Below are 17,675 nucleotides of genomic sequence, written 5' to 3'. Positions count from 1 at the left end.
CATGAAACGATTTATCATTCGAGTCGTATGTATTAAATGATCTGTTGCTTGGACGCATATCCTTTTTCTATGGGGTCCTTTCTCATATATATCTTACCCATAATGAAAAGTTTAATTTCGGTTAAGATCTTAATACAAAATATACTCCGATAACATTAAAACTTATTTCTTAATTTTTTTTTTAAACAAAGAAAACTCTACGTCTCCATTTTTTTCTTTTATTTATCTCAAAAATGATTTTCTTTTTTAAATTTCTTATTTATTTAATTCTTTTTTTATACATATATATAGAAAAAATACATATAATTTTGTATATAATGTACATATAAATGTAATACATATAAGTGTGTCTGATCTTAAAAACAATCTAACATTCTTACATTTAATAATAATGGGGAGAAAAAAAAGTAAATAGAAAGAGAATGAAACTTAAAAACAATATTCATCATAAAATTGTGGATAAAGGATAAACTTAAATCTTTTCTTTTCAAATTGATGCTAAATTTTTAAAAAACTTGATATTTAAAATTTTGTTCTTTCTTTTGTGTATGAAATAGGTTGTAATCTTCTTAAAAACTAATCTTTTTGTTTTGCAATTTTTTTTTTGTGTGAAACATTAAAAAATATTTATAGTTTTTTCAATTTTTGTTTGTTAAGTATTAAAACATTAGATATAATTATTTATTTTTAAACAACAACAATTTGGGTCGTTTAAAATTATTTATAAATAATACTTAAAATAATTATTATTTAATAAAAATAAGACTTCTTGTGTGTTTACTCGAATTTCAGCTTGTAAAATGTTTTGTTGGTTGGTTTCATGATGATTGGTTCTGAAAGAGAAAAGAAAAATGAATGTTAGGGTTGCCATAGAAAATTATAAAAACAAAATATTTACTAACCATACACATTTTTTGTTTGTTTGCGTTTTAATCCTGCAGAGATGAATTCTTGTCAGCGCCCGGTGACATCACATACGATTTGACTGATTGAAATAAACGTCCAAATAATTTTTTATTCGAATCCGATGTTGCAGTTGGTCCACAGTGTACTGGTAACGTATCATTGACTGAATTTATAGATGATGCTGTCGTTACTATTGGTGACTTGTCAAAAATAATATCTGGTTCATTGGGTATTGCCATCACTTCGGTTTCGATCACCTGTATTGGTAAGGGTAAGGACTTATGATGGCCGATATCAATACTGCCCGATGACATTCGCAAACTTGACATTAGGTCATCTGGAAATTGAAGGAACATGTGGGATTGGCCTTTTTTTTTTTTTGAAATTAGGCAAACAATGAGGAGAGTAAATGGAGTTTAAGATTAATTTCATTTGGTTAAAATAGAAGATTCAGTTGTTGTTGTTTTTTTGTGTGTTTTTTTTATTTTTTTGTCCCAATTTGTTTTTTTGTTGTTGTTTTGATTTTTTTGAAAATTTTTAATGTGTCGCTTTGTTTATGGAGAAATTTTTGTATGTGAAACAGAACGGCGGACATATTGGAAGGATTCGTAAAAAAAGAAAAAAACAATTAAAAGAAAGTGAAAAAAGAGAAAATTTAGTACAATGAATTTGTAATTTTTAGAAAAAAATTATAGTCAAATGGATTTCAAAATGAAAAAATTAATGAGCTGAATGGAATTTAAAGCAAACAAAAATTTCAACTTTTGACACAATTATTCTATTCTAAAACAGTTAAAAAAGTAAATTATCCTTTTGTTATTTAACTACTTATTAATTCTGACATTCGGTTATGGATTTAAAAATAATGAACACGTTATTTAATGAGATACAAGCGTTATTGCATTCTTTAAAATTCTAAGTGAGATCCAGTTTGAACAAAAATAAATAAAAAAAAAAATATTTTTAATGTTATTTATGCGCTTTTGTTTAGAAGAGGTAAATCGACATGTTGCTTTGTGACGAATTTTAAAATTTAGTAAATTAGGTTATGAAAATTCTGACAAAGAACTAGTGCCTTAAGGTATGGATGGGTTTTCTAGAAATTTGGTACAGAGGATTCTTATGTTTTTTCCTTTCTTATACCACTTTCAAAGTACATACTTCAATTATTTATGTATGAATCAATTTTTCTAAAGTTGAGATTTTAGTTGACTGTTCTAGGAGTTTTCTAAAGTCAAGTGTGATTAAGAATATATTATAAATAGACGTTTTTTTGTTAAGTTTTTACATTCTTTATTTGGTTTTTTTTGTTGTAAAATAAATGAGTTGAGTCGACTTAGTAGTTATGATAAGCCATACAATAAAAACTTTATTTGAAAGAAGTTAAAAATCAGAAGCAAAAATTCCAAACTCAAAATTGCTACATATTTTTTGTAAATTGTTTTCTCAGATTTTCTCAAAAACTTCTTTCTTTACTAAATAAGTATAGTTGTATGAATTTAAAAGAAGCTTACCTTTCTATGGGGCAGGTTTGAAATTCATAAAAAAGTCGTGCTAGAGATAACAAAATGTTCCCCAAAACACTTTTTTTTTTTGTCTTTATGTCGACTTACAGCCTACACCGGCACCGTAAAAGTGATTTTCTTAAAACTTGACAGAGTTTTGACAAAATTGATTTTTTAAGACCAAAGCTAAAAATGAATTGAGAGAAATGATAATGGAAAAATTTCAATTTTAAATTGAAGTAGTTGAGCAAACTAAAGGTGCTCATTTGGAATAGGCAGTTTTATTTACTCTGATTTTGTATACATATCTTTTTTTATATTGACAAGGGTCGTAATGTTTTTCCAATACGAATACAGTGACACAAAAACTGGAGTACCTATCCAAAAATGATACATAATACATAAGTGAACCTATTTAGTTTTTAATACAAATCCTAGAACCTTTTTTGAAAAAACGGCAGGTGCTAATAATTTTCAGTTGAAAAAAAATCAAAGAACCCTTCAAAGAGAGTACGAACAAATACGCGGTAAAAGTTTAATGCTCCTGTCGTAACAAGTGGCTTAGAATGTTAAAGTTTTCATAAAAAATTTTATTTCATTTTATCATTAATTCTCTAAGAAATGTACAAAGTATTGAAAGATATATTTTAAATTACAATATAACCCTTCTAAATATGTAGTTTTAACATCAAATCGAAGTATGCCGTTTTATTTCTTGTATATTTTTTCAACATTGTTGAAGCCGTTTTTTAAACCAAGCACCGTTGAAGACTAATATTCGGGAAAATACTCAAATGACTTGGGTTTTCAAAAATATAAAATAGATGTAAGGCATGACGCTCGTTAACGCTTTTTATTATTATTCCTACTTATTGGACAAGGGTCTATTTTAGCTTTTAAACGCCCAAAACACAAACTCAGTAGCACTTAAACGTAAAAGAATTTTTGGTTGATAACACTGCTCTACACACAGAAGACCTTTGAATATCATGTCCGACTAAATGGAGGGTGCTGATTCTGAAAACAACACTAGTTTTTCTCTAGCAGATCTAGTTTTTAAAGAATTCATTTATTGAATTTCATACAAATTCATACAATTAATTTTTATTAATTTTTTTATTACTAATTTTCTTTTTTATTTTGCCTACTAAACTGAAGACATATGTACATAAATTGATATAATTTTTAGAGTTAGACTTTAGTAATGTGATTTTAGGATTACTGAGGTTGGTTACATAAAGTTTAGTGTACATTTTTCTGGAATATTTTAATAAACGACTAAAATAAGCAAAACTTAAAAATTGATATGAGTGTTATGAACATACCTAAGCCCAAATTTTAAAAAATAAATATTTCACAAACCAGGACTTCTGAACCAAAACCCATAAAATTTGATTTAAATCTTTCTGGGAAATTCTAAAAAGTTGGACATTTTTATTTAGTCTTTTATCGGACTTGAAAAACTTTCGGCCACATCAATATTGTTTTGAATAATATAATTTAGAAATTCATGCATTCATTGGGGCTTATAAATTTCTAATAAATGTATACGAACCGCAGCACCGATCAATAACAAATAATAAATGAATTAAAATGATCTGTCCTGTCCTGTCCTGCCCATGTCCCAAAAAGCAGACAACATTTCTGATCACAAAATAAAATTAAAATAATGTTCTCAGATTTTTTTTATTTTTTATATATAACTTTATTTCAGACATTCCATTTTTTATTATTATTTTTACAACATAATTAACAAATGTTTTTTTGTTTTTTTTTTATTTGTTTTTTTTTTTTAATTTTTTAATTATTTAAGATAATTTTGAGTGTCACTTGATCAATAAAATATTTTGTTTGAAATTTTCCACGCAATCTCTTTTTGAATGTATACGAGTTAAACAACTCAAGTTTTATTCTGAAAAATAAGAACAATTTCACAGCTCTTAATTTGTATTCAAGTGTAATTTTTTTTTTAAATTTATTTTTAGTTTTAATAATTTTTAGCCAAATAATATTTTTTTTAGTACAACTTATGTTTGATTAAAGGACTTTATTTCTATTGTATATACTAAGGTCCTGTTCATATAATAATATCCGAAAATGTGTTATATTTTATTTTTGTCTATAGAAAGGACCTTTTTTTAGCAAATTATTACTTTATCTTAAGTTAAACTTAATGATTATTTATTATTAAAAAAACAAAAGTCGCAAATAAAATAAATAAACCATGCAGTCAAATTATATAAATTAATACAAAAATTAATATTACTTTTTTGTTTTATTTACTTAGAGCTGTTTTTTAGTTTTAGAAATACGATCCCAATTGTTTAATTTTTTTTGCTCGGTTGTTTGTGAAAGCCCCTTATTCTTATCAAAAAGTGCAAAAAGAAGCGGATGAATATGAAAACATGAACGGGATGAAGACACTTGGAGCCGAGAGGGTTAATATTGCATTTTCGTCAAGAAGCTATTTAGCTAGTTCACACAGAAAAGACTTCTCACTACATTAGTTAGGAATTCTTCTTCAATCTGAAAGAAATCTATAAAAATCCACAACACAATGTTTTTTTTTTTTTTTTGATGTTTTGTTGTTTTAAAAATATAAAAAAAAAAACTTTGAAAACGAATAAAAAATGTGCTCAAATAAATAAAAACAAACAGTGATTGGATGGAATTTTGAAAAAAGAGTGCAATTTACATGCAAACGATAACTATGGAAATAAAAATAAAAAATGTGTTTAAAATTAACAAAAAAAAACCCATTTTAAAGTGTCTTCATCTTAAAAAAATGTAAATTTAGAAGCTTAAAAAAATCTAAACCGAATAGACTGATTCAAAAAAAAATTTTTTTTTTGTTCAAAGCATTGTTGAAAATATTGTTGGAAATGACGAAAAAAAAATACTGTAAAAGTTTCAGCCCTTAAAGTTAACTTTTAGTACCGCCGCATCGCAAATTTCTATTTCCCATACGATTTGTATGGGAAAGATTGTGTATTTGTGTTTAGAATTTTTTATCTTTTTAATGGTTCATCAAAAAGGTTAGATTTAATCATTTTCTTGTATAAAATTGAACGCTCTACAAAATTGCATTTATAAAATTTTAAAAAAACGGACGCGAAAAATTAATTAAAATAATTTTTAGTTAAAAAAATGAATAATTCGAATTTATTGAAGAAATCTAATATGATAGTATTAGGGGTTTGAGAGTTATATAAAAGGATCTGTGGAACCAAAACACAACATAGAATTCAAATATTCGAAAATTTTGCCAAATTTTTTGAAAAACCTAATAATTTCGTCAAAAAATCGGAAAAAAATGAGAAAAAATTACTTTTTATATTTTAAAGTTGAATAACTTCGAAACGCGGGGGTAAATCAAAAAAATTAATAGAAGCTTTTTTGTAGAGCGGACAATTTTATAAAAGAAAATGATTTTGTCAAGCCTTTTGAATGAACCATTAAAAAGATACAAAATTCTAAACACAAATACACAATCTTTCCCATACAAATCGTATGAGAAATAGAAATTTGCGATGCGGCGCGGCGCGGCGGTACTAAATGTTAACTTTAAGGGCTGAAACTTTTACAGTATTTTTTTTTCGTCATTTCCAACAATATTTTCAACAATGCTTTGAACAAAAGAAAAAAAAATTTTTTTGAATCAGTCTAAAACCCAATATTGTTTTTTTTTACTGTTTTCACGTTTTCAAAAATTCAATGTGCTTTTTCTTAATAATTGTTAGCTTTTTTTTTTTAGCATACAAAAATTCTACATACTATTTTGGTAACGACTAAACTTAATTAACGAAGAATTCAGACAAAAATAAACCGAAAGTATTTTTTGAATTGAAATTCATCTGCAAATATGAATATTGATGTGGAAAAATTGCGAGAGTATAATAAAATTATAGTATGAATGAACTTCAATCAAGATCTGCATAGCAACAGAAAGCAACACAAAAAATAAAAAAATTACTCGGAATACAAATTATTATCATGAATTCTGACATATCTGCATGTGGTTTGAAATGCATTCTAGCATTCATAATTTTTTACACGTTTCGTTCCTCATCATTGATTTTTTATTACTATCTGATTCTGATGAAAAAAAAGGATAAAACACAAAACTTTTACTCCTTTTTGAAAAAAAAAAAAAAGAATTAACGCACGTGTTCATTTTTAACCTCATCAATACAAAAAATCCACATGCTTTTAGTGCTTTTTTCAAACTCAACTTTCCCTTACTTATCATATCCCCAACTCCAATCCACCCCCTTATAGAAACAAAAAAAACAATTCTGCATGAAAAATAAGAATAAACGAGTAATCACACTCATCGATTGCAACATGTGTATCTCATCAATTACATGTCAACTGTCTCATATATGATTCAGAAAGAACAATTGATATTTTGATTTGCAGGATTTTTCTTCCTGATTGGTCCTTTCATAGATAACAAAAAAAAAAAAAAAAAATACAAACAAAAATCAGGAATTTCTTTTCTGTTTTTATTACAAATGAAACATAATTTAAGTTACCACAAAAACAAATACGCAATTCAAACATATTTGATGTAGAAAGCATCTACATATCTATAACACTGCCCAACACACAACAATTTTCCAGACCGCTGTTTATCATTTCTTACTAAATTTAGGGTGCTGATTTCGAAAACAACATTTGTTTTTTTTTTTTTTCTAGGAGCTCTAGTTCTTAAAATATTCATACATGAAAAGGCATAGAAATCCATACAATTTTTTTTTGTGTTTTTATTTTACAGCCTGAACCGTAATACAATACATTCGAAATAAATTTTTCCAGAAAAACTTTAAAAACGCTTGTAATAATAAAATCTAAAAAAAGAATAGTAAATATAAAATCAACCCCAAAATGTGAAAAATTAAAATATCTAAAGATTTAGAGCTCCTAGAAAGCAACCAGTGTGATTTTTAGATTTAGTGAACCCAAATGCATTAGGTTCAACAAAAAAAAAATTACTGGAAAATGTTAACAAACAGTTAAAATAAGCATTTGTTACAGTTTACTACATACTGTATTGACGCGTTTGAAAAAAAAAAAAACAACAAGTTGACTGTATTTTCACTGACTTCAGCAAAGCATTTGACAAAATAACCCACAATATACTTTTAAAAATACTGCAAAATATGGGTCTTAACGACAGATTTGTTTTATGGGTATCTTCATATCTCAAAGATAGGTTATATAGTGTTGTTTTTAAAAGTGAACGTTCTAAATGTTTTACTGTTAACTCTGGTGTACCTCAGGGTAGCCATCTTGGCCCGTTATTATTTGTACTATTTATTAATGATCTTCCGTCTGTCCTAGGAAATTCTTTGTCTCTTATATATGCTGATCTTCAACGTTTCTGGGAATGGTGCAATATTAACGGTTTAGTTTTAAATATTGACAAGTGTAAAACAATGTGTTTTACACGCAAAAAAAATGTGATTGTCTATAATTATGCGATTAATCTATCACCACTAACTTATTTGTCTAGTTTCACTGACCTTGGGATAGTATTGGACTCAAAATTGACTTTTACTGACCATTTTGACTACATTATTAAAAAAGCTAACATGACTCTTGGTTTTATCAAAAGATTTGCTCGGGAATTTCGTGATCCTTACGTTTTAAAAACTCTTTATGTCTCATTCGTAAGATCCATTTTAGAATATGGTTGCGTTATATGGGCGCCATATTATGCGGTTCATATAAATAGATTGGAGTCCGTTCAAAGAAGATTTATGAGATTTTGCTTAAGATTTCTACCATGGTCAAATCGAATTAACTTGCCACCTTACGCTCAACGTATTAAACTTATAAATCTTCCATTTCTAACTTGTCACAGAGCGTATCTACAATTTTGTTTTATTGTCGGGATAATCAATGGATCGATTTCAGCTCCATCGATCCTCTGTCGATTAAATTTCATTGCTAGTCAGTATAGTTTGAGAAGGCAGTTGCCAATTTCTAACATTTACAGTAGATCAAACTACGGTGCTAATAGCCCTTTAAATCTTTTAATTAATATTTACAATAAAAATTCAAATATAAATAACTCCAGCATTGACAATATAAAATCACTTAACTTTAAAAAAATATTCTTTATTCAAAATAACCCATAATGTAGGGGAGAGTGGGGCCAAATGTAACACTTTTTTCTAAAATCGATGGTTCTCCTACAAATTTGAAAGTGGGTCAACCAGACCTTTTTTAAATTAAAGACCCATGTTTTAGCTCCAAGATCCATCATAAAAATTTAGCAAAACATAGCGGTAATGTTGAAAAATAAAGCTTCCAAAAAAAAAATCGTGTTGTTTCAACTTACCCCACATACGGGGCAAAGTGTAACACATACCGGGGTAGGTTGTACCAAGAACTAAAAATAAGAGAAAAATACCTTTATTTGTTTATATTTATTTATTTTTAATTAATAACAATAAAAACAAACCTCAGTCATGAAATTTTGGTGCAAATTTGTAAAAAGTGGAGCAAATCCAAGATTTCCAGAGAAAATTTGACAGTAGTCTTAAATAAAAGTTATTCGAATTCATAAATTGCTTTATAAGCTTTATGAATTCAAGTGGTGGTTCAAAAATGTGTTTCCAATTTCAAAATAAATACAAATTCAATTACAAGCATTCATATTCAGGGTTGTTAATTATATTAGGTAAACAATTTTTCAGTATAGGTAGGTTTTTACATGGTACAACTTGCCCCGGAAAAATGTTACAACTAGCCCCAGCATGAAATTTGGCACATAAAATCAATTTAAAAAAAAAGCGAAACTGATATAGACATAACATATACACGCAATTTGAGCCAAAACACAGTTGCATATAACAAAAAAACACTTAGCACTCTATCTTTTTCGGGTAAAGAGGTAGACCAAAAATAAAATTAAAAAAAAAAGTTACAAACATGCATTTTTTGGGCACCACTAGTGTAACTTCTTACCCTGTCGTCTAATCTTCATCTGAAGAAAATGTGCCGGTAGATATGCAAAAATTGAGCATTTTTCTCCTTTACGCGTTTCTTAATATTGAAAGGAACATCGCTTTTTTTAGCTGTTAATTCTTACCCCTGTTACATTTAGCCCCACTCTCCCCTACATTAGATTTAAGTTTTTCTTTTAGTTTTGTAATAATATAATACCTATACCTATATGTAATTTTAATTTTAAGAAAATGTACCTATGTATAACGTTAGTATTTAACTAATAAACTTAAATCATAACTTAAAAATTAGTACGAAATTGCCCCCGAAATGTGGAAAATTTAAATATTTCAAAAAATAGAGCTCCTACAAATAAATACATTAAGATTAATATAAATTTTTCTTGAAAATTCTAATAAACGCTCAAAATAAATAAAATTGAAAAAATTAGTATGAATATTCCCCAAATATGAAAAATTAAATATTTCAAAAACTAGAGCTGCTAGAAAGAAACCAAGATTATTCTTTCTGGAAAATTTTAAAAAGTTGAAAATTGTTGGCCAGTGTAATTTATGCACGATTTATTTTGATTTCCCTTATGTCAGATATTTTCATTTATGTACGGAAAAATGAAAATCATGTTAATTACTTTGGAAGTGACCTACCAGAGGTTGTAGTTATTACTGAGTACATCAAATTTCGGCACTTGAAATTTTTCATAGACCCTGAAAAAAAAAACCGTTTTTCAATGTTTTCAGATTTCAACGATTTTTTATTCAGTCATTTTTCGGTCAATTTCAGTTTTTTTTTACTGTTCTAAACAGAGGAGTACTTGTTCTTTTTGAAATAATCTTTTTATTATGCTCAAGCACAAAATTGGCTGTAGAATTTATGGACTCAATCTCAAAGTACAACATTTTTTGCGAGTTTTTTAGAATTCGGAGACCGCTTTAAGCTATATTTTGTCTTTTGAAATTGTTTTTTTATAAACAGTTTTATTGTTCTATTTATGCTGAATCAAATAAGCTCAAATAACCTCAAAATTATGAGTAAATTGCAGAAATCCCTGAAATTGACCGAAAAATTACTGAGTAAAAAATCGTTGAAATCTGAAAACATTGAACATTTTTGATGTTTTAACTAAATAGCTTATTTTTATGTCCTGAGTATTCAGAGATAGCATTGTAGCACATGAATGAGAAAACAAGATGCTAATGGAAAACAAAATCAAATGCGACTAAAATTGGATTAAATAAAACAAGAAAAAAACTTAAAAAATCATATCTTGAAAACCTATTCAACCTATTTTTTTATTGCTTTTGTGTCAAAAAATAAATTTGATAAAGAATCCAAGAAAATGTTTTTCGTCATGTCGTCCGTCTGTGCACCTGTAAGTTTGCTGTTTCATTTTTACACATTTTTCCTGCCTAAAAAGGTGGGCGATTTAGAATTCTTAAAGTTGTTTTTTATATCTCGCTTAGAACGTGTACCTCTTTTTAATTTTTTTTTAAATAGCCCTGTTGACATGGGCCAAAAAATCTTAGATAACAATATTGGAATAGACTTTGATTTAGTCCTACAATGATTTTGAACCCTTAGAAATCATTCACTCCTAGAATATCACGCCCTTAAATGAGCTGCAAAATGCATGGTTTAAACAAGGCTGCATTAGAAAAATGTGCGAAATAAACGCGATTATCTTTTGGTTTTCTTTTACTTTTTTTTAATACTTAAGTACAACTTTGCGTGCAATAATATTCTACGAAAATAAATGTTAGCAATCAAACAATACCACTTGGTTATCAGAAATTCTGGATAATAGCAAACTACCTTAAAATGGATTTTTTTGGATCTTTTGGGCCCATTTAAATTTGTATCGCTATGAAAGATACCAAGATTCAAAAGAATTGAATCTTTGATGTGTCAGAAGTACTAGAAGCCATCAGTAGCGAGTGATAGCTCTTTTATTTTATAAAAGTTAATAATAATAATTAGTGGAGTAACTAAAGCTCAAAAATTGTCAATATTAGGGAACCCGGCCGAACAGCTTATATGTTGATGATTTTTTTTTTTTTCAAACGTCGGTAATTAAAAATACTTTAAAGTCTATAGATTAAAAATTGCCTGTGTTGCCGTTTTGATTTTTTAAATTTAATTGAAGATTTTTGTGAACAAAAAACAGTTTTTTTCAAAAATCTTTCTTAAATTTCATAAATTAATTGATGCCAAAAGATTGTCTAGGAAATTCAAGGAAAAAAAAATATATGGGATTAAGGGACAATCTTCCATCGTTCAAGCGATAGATGCAATTTTGTTATTAATTGACTTCAAACACAAAAAAAAAAAATATTTGAACACAACGGCAACACCTACAATATTTAAATATACATTTTTAAAAAGCTAGAAGTTTAGTCATATCTGTAAAATTAAAATTAAGTTAATTGAATTAAGGGCTTTTGAGAGAATGGTAACTGAATTCAGATTTTTGAAAAAAAAGAAAATTATTGAAAAAATTTTAACATGTCGTTTTTAAAAACTTTTTCGTAATATAAAATGCATTTATTTTCAAACAAATTTTTTTGGCCACATTTATTATGATTTGAAATTATAAAAGGAAATGTCAATATGTATTACAGTTTTTGAAAAAAATTAAAAGGTATTTTATTTTCGAAGAACTTTTTTTAATAGAAGTTTTGAAAAAAAATTAACTTATTTTTTTTTTAAAGTTCAACGTTTTAATATAAAATTATTTTTTAATTATTCAATAGCCCTTATTGTTGAAAGTTAAACAGCAAAAGTTTCAAGTTCTTATTTGCCAAAATCTTTGAGAAAATCAATTATTTCAATGCAAAAATTTAGTTTTTATCAAAAAAAACCCATTGAAATTGAAGTAAATTTTAATTTTTTTTCAAAAGTGTCTGCTTCGGAATGATAATATATAATAAGTGATAATATTTATGGGCAAACATTTTTTTTAAATTAAATTAATATTTTATTAGAAAAAGTTTGGAAAAAAGTCATTTTAAATTTTTGTAATAACATTTTTTTTCTTAAATTCTGAGTTTGAGGACCATTTTTTCAAAAACTCTTAATTAAATTTAGTGTATTTAAATTTAAGAGATAAGAATGAGCTTCTGGCTTTTTAAAAATGTATTTTAAAATATTGTAGGTGTTGCCGTTGTTTTAAAAATATTTTTTTTTTGTGTTTGAAGTGAGATTGTGAGAAAATTGCATTTATCGCTTAAACGATGGAAGATTGTCCTTTATTCCCTTATATTTTTTTTTCCTTAAATTACCTATCATTTGTTTTATGAAATTTTGTTCAAAAAAATTTAATTTTAATTTTAAAAAACAATACGGCAACAACGGCAATTTTTAATCTATAGACTTTAAAGTATTTTTAATTACCTACATACATTAAAAAAAAAATCGTCAAAATCAGAGCTGTTCGGCCGGGTTCCCTAATAATTTGCTTTAATTACTCTACTAAATATTAGAAACATGAATCCAATTTTAAATAATTTTTATTATTTTTTCTTCGTTATTAGAAACATGAATCTCGTCAATGAAGAAATGCGTAAATGAAATCAGTTCCAGGGAAACATTGGCTTCAATTTTAAATGAGGTCTGTCTCAATTGAACATGCTTATTGTTTAAAAGTTGTAAAAAGTGCGAATATTATAAGATTTCCGCATATAAGTTTAATAGGTTGTTATAGGGTTTGATACAAAATCTACCATTACTAAAATAATAAAAAAAAAAGATCCAGAAGCCAAAGTTAAACAAAACAAAAAAAAGTAACAACAACATAAAAAACAACACAAATTATAACAACACAAAAAAAATAATGATTAAATTCCATTCAAACGATTTCTTTCCAAACAATCCAACTCCGTCAAAAATAAAAATGCGTATATCGAAAGTGAAGATAGCAGAAATTTTGTTGCTAAAACTTACCATCAACATCATCGTCATCAAAGATATCGTCCAGCGAATGGCGGGCTTGAACATTATCCATCATAACATCAGCTCCAGTGATGCCAACATCAGCCGAATAGATTTCTGAATTTACAACATCTTTTGTAAACCGCTCCACTTCCGCTACCACACTGGCAAAGGTATCTTCAGTGACATCGACATCAGCTGGTGCAACTAAAGCAGCCGCCTGCGATGCAACTACTGCCGATTCGACAGCAATTTCTTGTGAGCTTGGTACAAGGGCTGACGCTGCAGTTGATTGAAGGGTTTTTTCGGTTTCGGGATGCGTCAGTACTGAATTGAAGTCATCGTCATCATCGTCTATAGCGCTGTGTGGCGAACTATAGGCTAAATGTGCGACTGGATTAAGTAAGACCACACTTTCGGCGGCAGCCATTTGACAGACGTCATTTAGAACTGCTTCGGCTTCGTTACGTTCTTCTTCTGTGGAATCATTCAATAGTACTGAGGCAACTAGCTTGGATGGATCTACAAAAGGTTCTTCCTCTTCTATTTCTTCTTCTTCGTCATCAGGACACACGTCTTCTTTTGAGATTTCATTTTCATTGACTGGTTCTTCATTATTCGCTGGATTTTCATTTGCTTCTTCAACATTTTGATCATCTTCCTGATTTGTTTCTTCTTGCTGATTTGATGCATCTTCATGTTCTTCTCCCTGATTTGTTGTGTTGTCCTCATTTGTTGTATCTTCATCGTCTTTCTTGTCATCTCCCCTGTGCTCCACTTCTGTGGTATTGTCAGCTTCTTTTTCGTCATCTTCCTCCTCATTAGCAGATGTTGATAGATTTTGTGTTTCGTCTACATCTAAAGTTTCATCAACAGTTTGGCTATTAACTTTGTTAGATTCTTTGTCGTCTAATGTTGCATCTGCACTTTTGAAAGACTCATATGATTGGTCTTGTTCATTTGATTTTTCCGCAGCAGGTATTGAAGATTCATTGTTCGATTCTAGTGAATTATTTGAACTGTTTTGAGGTCCCTCTTTTTGTTCTTCCTTTTCTGTTTCTGTTTGATCTTCATCTTCATTGTTATCTGGCAAGACAGGATGTTGCGTTTGTGATGATTCGCTTGTCTCATTACTAGATTTCGGTGAAGATTCTATGGAGTTGTGCTCTTTATCATCAACAATACCACTTTCTGGTACTGTTGAAGATTCTTTCGCTGGTTCGGATTCTGTAAGATCTGTAAATAAATTAAAAAAAAACATGTGGATTAGATATTATTGAAAAGATTAAATAAAATAATTAAATATCGTTGAAAAAGTTTTTAAATCGGAGTGAAAAATTGGGATACCACAAGGATGCATTTTAAGACATTTACTGTTTTTTGACGTGATAACGTCTTATAAATCAATGAACCATGGCAGCCACCACAAAAAAGTGACGCCATTTTCTAGCGTTCCACTCTCGCGGCAAAAATTTCAATTAAAAATTAAAAATAAACTATTAGAGATACAAAAATCTTCTATAGATAAATCTTCTATAAAGATAATAACCTAAAGCTCAATCCAAATGAAGGATTTTTAAAAATTCCGTCATTTAATAGGGTAAACAGGGGTAAAACGGAAAGATGAAATTTGAGCTAAAATCTAAACGCGAAGTTGTAGAGTTGATTTTTTTTTTGCTATAGATAGATGAGACTAATTTAAGAATAACTGCATTTAAGAAAAAATTCTAAAAAAATTTTGAAACTAAGCTATAACGTTTTGTTTGAACGTTGTACACGTGTTGGGGCTATGACAAAATGATGATTTTGGGTAGGGAAAATTTTTTTTGACAATTCTAAAGGTGCCTGGTAAAAGATGAGGAAGACAAAATTAGGCGTCTAAAACGAATTTTTTTTCCAACACTCTGTGTTTCGAAATATGAATTTTTGAAAAACACCTTGTTTTTCAGGTGTATTTTTGGGTAGTTTTTGATGTTTAGCTTTTTTTTGGAGCGTTCAAAAAATTTCAAACTTATAGGACATGTAGGTTTTAGCCTTATGCATACATGTGCAAAAAAATTGGAATTAGTGAGTTTTGACTGAATAACGGAAGAAACAAGTTTTTAAAAAACACGTTTTTGACCGTTTTTGACAGTTTTTAACCAATTTTCATCGTTTTTTATTTTTATCTTTTTTTCTTTAATAGATACAGGAATAAAGTATATAGAGTAATGATAGACAATGACCACGACTAAATGTGTGCGAAGTTTCAATCATTTTCGTAAACACAATTTTTAGATAACGGTAAAATAAAATTTTAGAATTCAACAGGTTATAACTTTTGACCAAGAGCAGATAGAAATTTTATTAAACTTTTATGAGCATCCTAATACAATTACCTTTCATTTGGTATATAACACATTACGGTAGACTAACTACAAGCTACACAATGTTAAATCAAGTAACTTGGGAAAAACCTTAAAACACCAGTGGAGATCTATTAATTGCCCCCCGAACAGCCACCAGTGTGGGAAGTACCGTAATCTCAGTCTGGAAATTCGACATGGTTGACTTTAAAAAATTCTAACTTCTCTTCTAGGCATCTTTGAAATGAGATTGATTAGTCATATCAAAAGTGAAACAATAAGCTTTCACATGGTATACAATTTTATAGGCTGTCAAACAAAAAAATTGATTCCATACCGTGAGAACATAAAAATAAATGCTTTTTTGCTTTTTTTAATGAAATTTGATCGAGTTCAAAAAATTCTAGCTCTTTTTGTAGAAGTCTCATAGACCTGATCGATATATATATTTTGAGCTAAGACAATAAGCTTTCAGATGGTATAACATTTTTTATAGGTTGTTAGGGAAAAAAATAGAATTAACGACGTGAAAAGATAAAAATTCATGTTTTTTTGATGACAATGATTGTTTTCAATAAATTATTTTTATACTTTTTGCGCATTGTAAAAAGTTAAAAATGGTTTTATTTTTAAGAAGAAATACTTGGCTTTTAAATTGCATAATTTTTTTTTTGTAAGCTTTTAAAATAAAAAAATTAATACATATAATGAGAAAATAAAAAAGGTATTTTTTTTTTTAGCTTTTTCTGGTAAATTATGATTGTTTGAAATAAGCAAACGCTTCAAATGACTCATTTTAAACAAAAGCACACAACCTTGCAATAATTCGTTTTGTAGATTTAGAATTACACTGGTCTGCAAAATTTAACTTTTTTTTTTCTCCTTCAAATAATTTTTTGATATTATGAAAGATTAGACTTTCCCGAATCTAAATCTGGTTTCAGAAAAATTCTATCAGGTAAAATTGTAAAACTGTAAAAATAATTTTTAAAAAATGTGGGTAGTTTCTAAAAAATCAACCTTTTAGATTTATTTGAACTCGTGCAAAATTAAAACTATTTGTAGCATTGAGCTCAAATTTAGAGGACTATCGATTGACTTCAAATATGTCTTTTTTACATTAATGTTTACTCATATTTTCAAATACTGATTTATAAAAAAAGCAGAAATATCAAAATCCTTTACTTTTTAGTAAATCCAACATGAACAAAAACACCTTAATTAAGGAAAATGTAAAATATCAACGCTCATTATATTTTAAAAGTCAAATATGTAAAGAAAACCATAATAAAATATATTAAACAAAATTTTTACGTGTTTTGTAATTTTATATACTATTTATCCATTTAGAAATATCTTATTTGTAATAAACCATTCGATAAACTGCCTTGTAAAGCTTCAGATTTTTTTCTCCTAGAAACAAAAGTATTCTTTTCTTATGGTTTTTGATGTGCTGAGTTAGAATCCGAAGTCAATAAAATTCTATCACGTGAGGATTTTAAGATATTCGCATTAAAGTAACATAAAATCAAGTTTTTTCTTAGAAAATCTAAAAAAAACTACTATATCTCACAGTTCGGATTCAAAATCAACACACTAAAGTCCATTAGAAAAGTATATTTTTGTTCTAGGGAGAAAGATATATTAATTTTTAGAGATCAGTTTTTTTATGATAAGATATGCCAAAGCTACTAAACTTACTTAAATTAAGATATCTCGGGGAAGAAAAAAGATATTGAGAAGATTGAAGCTGAATTTGAAAGAAAAAAGATAAGTTCTTTCATAAAACGTAACAATTTTAATTGAAAAATATTAAATTATGCCAAAATATTTCTTCGAAAACAGCAAAAAAATGGGTTTTTGAGATTTTCTAACGGAAATATCTAAAAAACGTGACGTGCTAGATCAATTCTGACTTCGGATTCGGAATCAGCATACAAAAATCCTTTAGAAAAGTATAGTTTTATTTCAAGGAGGATTTCCTTGCAGACCAGTGTTATTATAATTGGTCTCATATATA

At 27.8% G+C, this 17,675-nt stretch overlaps 1 protein-coding gene across 4 annotated transcripts in view; it reads right to left on the bottom strand.

The window, feature by feature from the left end:
- Positions 1-389: 389 nt before the first annotated feature.
- LOC129912318 (peptidyl-prolyl cis-trans isomerase G-like) overlaps positions 390-17,675 on the bottom strand; it is a 159,788-nt gene continuing 142,502 nt past the window's right edge. Inside the window, exons 2-4 of one of the 4 annotated variants that reach the window (XM_055990527.1) lie at positions 13,323-14,546; positions 903-1,273; positions 390-833 (exon numbers count right to left, since the gene is read on the bottom strand). In XM_055990527.1, the coding sequence (XP_055846502.1) occupies positions 930-1,273; positions 13,323-14,546 (1,568 nt within the window). In that variant the 3' untranslated portion in view covers positions 390-833; positions 903-929. Of the gene's footprint in view, positions 834-902; positions 1,274-4,191; positions 4,324-4,678; positions 4,949-13,322; positions 14,547-17,675 lie in introns of those variants that run through there. The other 3 variants (XM_055990528.1, XM_055990530.1, XM_055990529.1) reach the window with 3 other exon arrangements.

The sequence above is a fragment of the Episyrphus balteatus genome, chromosome 2, assembly GCF_945859705.1.
Source record: "Episyrphus balteatus chromosome 2, idEpiBalt1.1, whole genome shotgun sequence".
Taxonomy (NCBI): domain Eukaryota; kingdom Metazoa; phylum Arthropoda; class Insecta; order Diptera; family Syrphidae; genus Episyrphus; species Episyrphus balteatus.
Note: the sequence above shows the minus strand (reverse complement) of the source record. Positions and strands in the feature narration are given on the sequence as shown.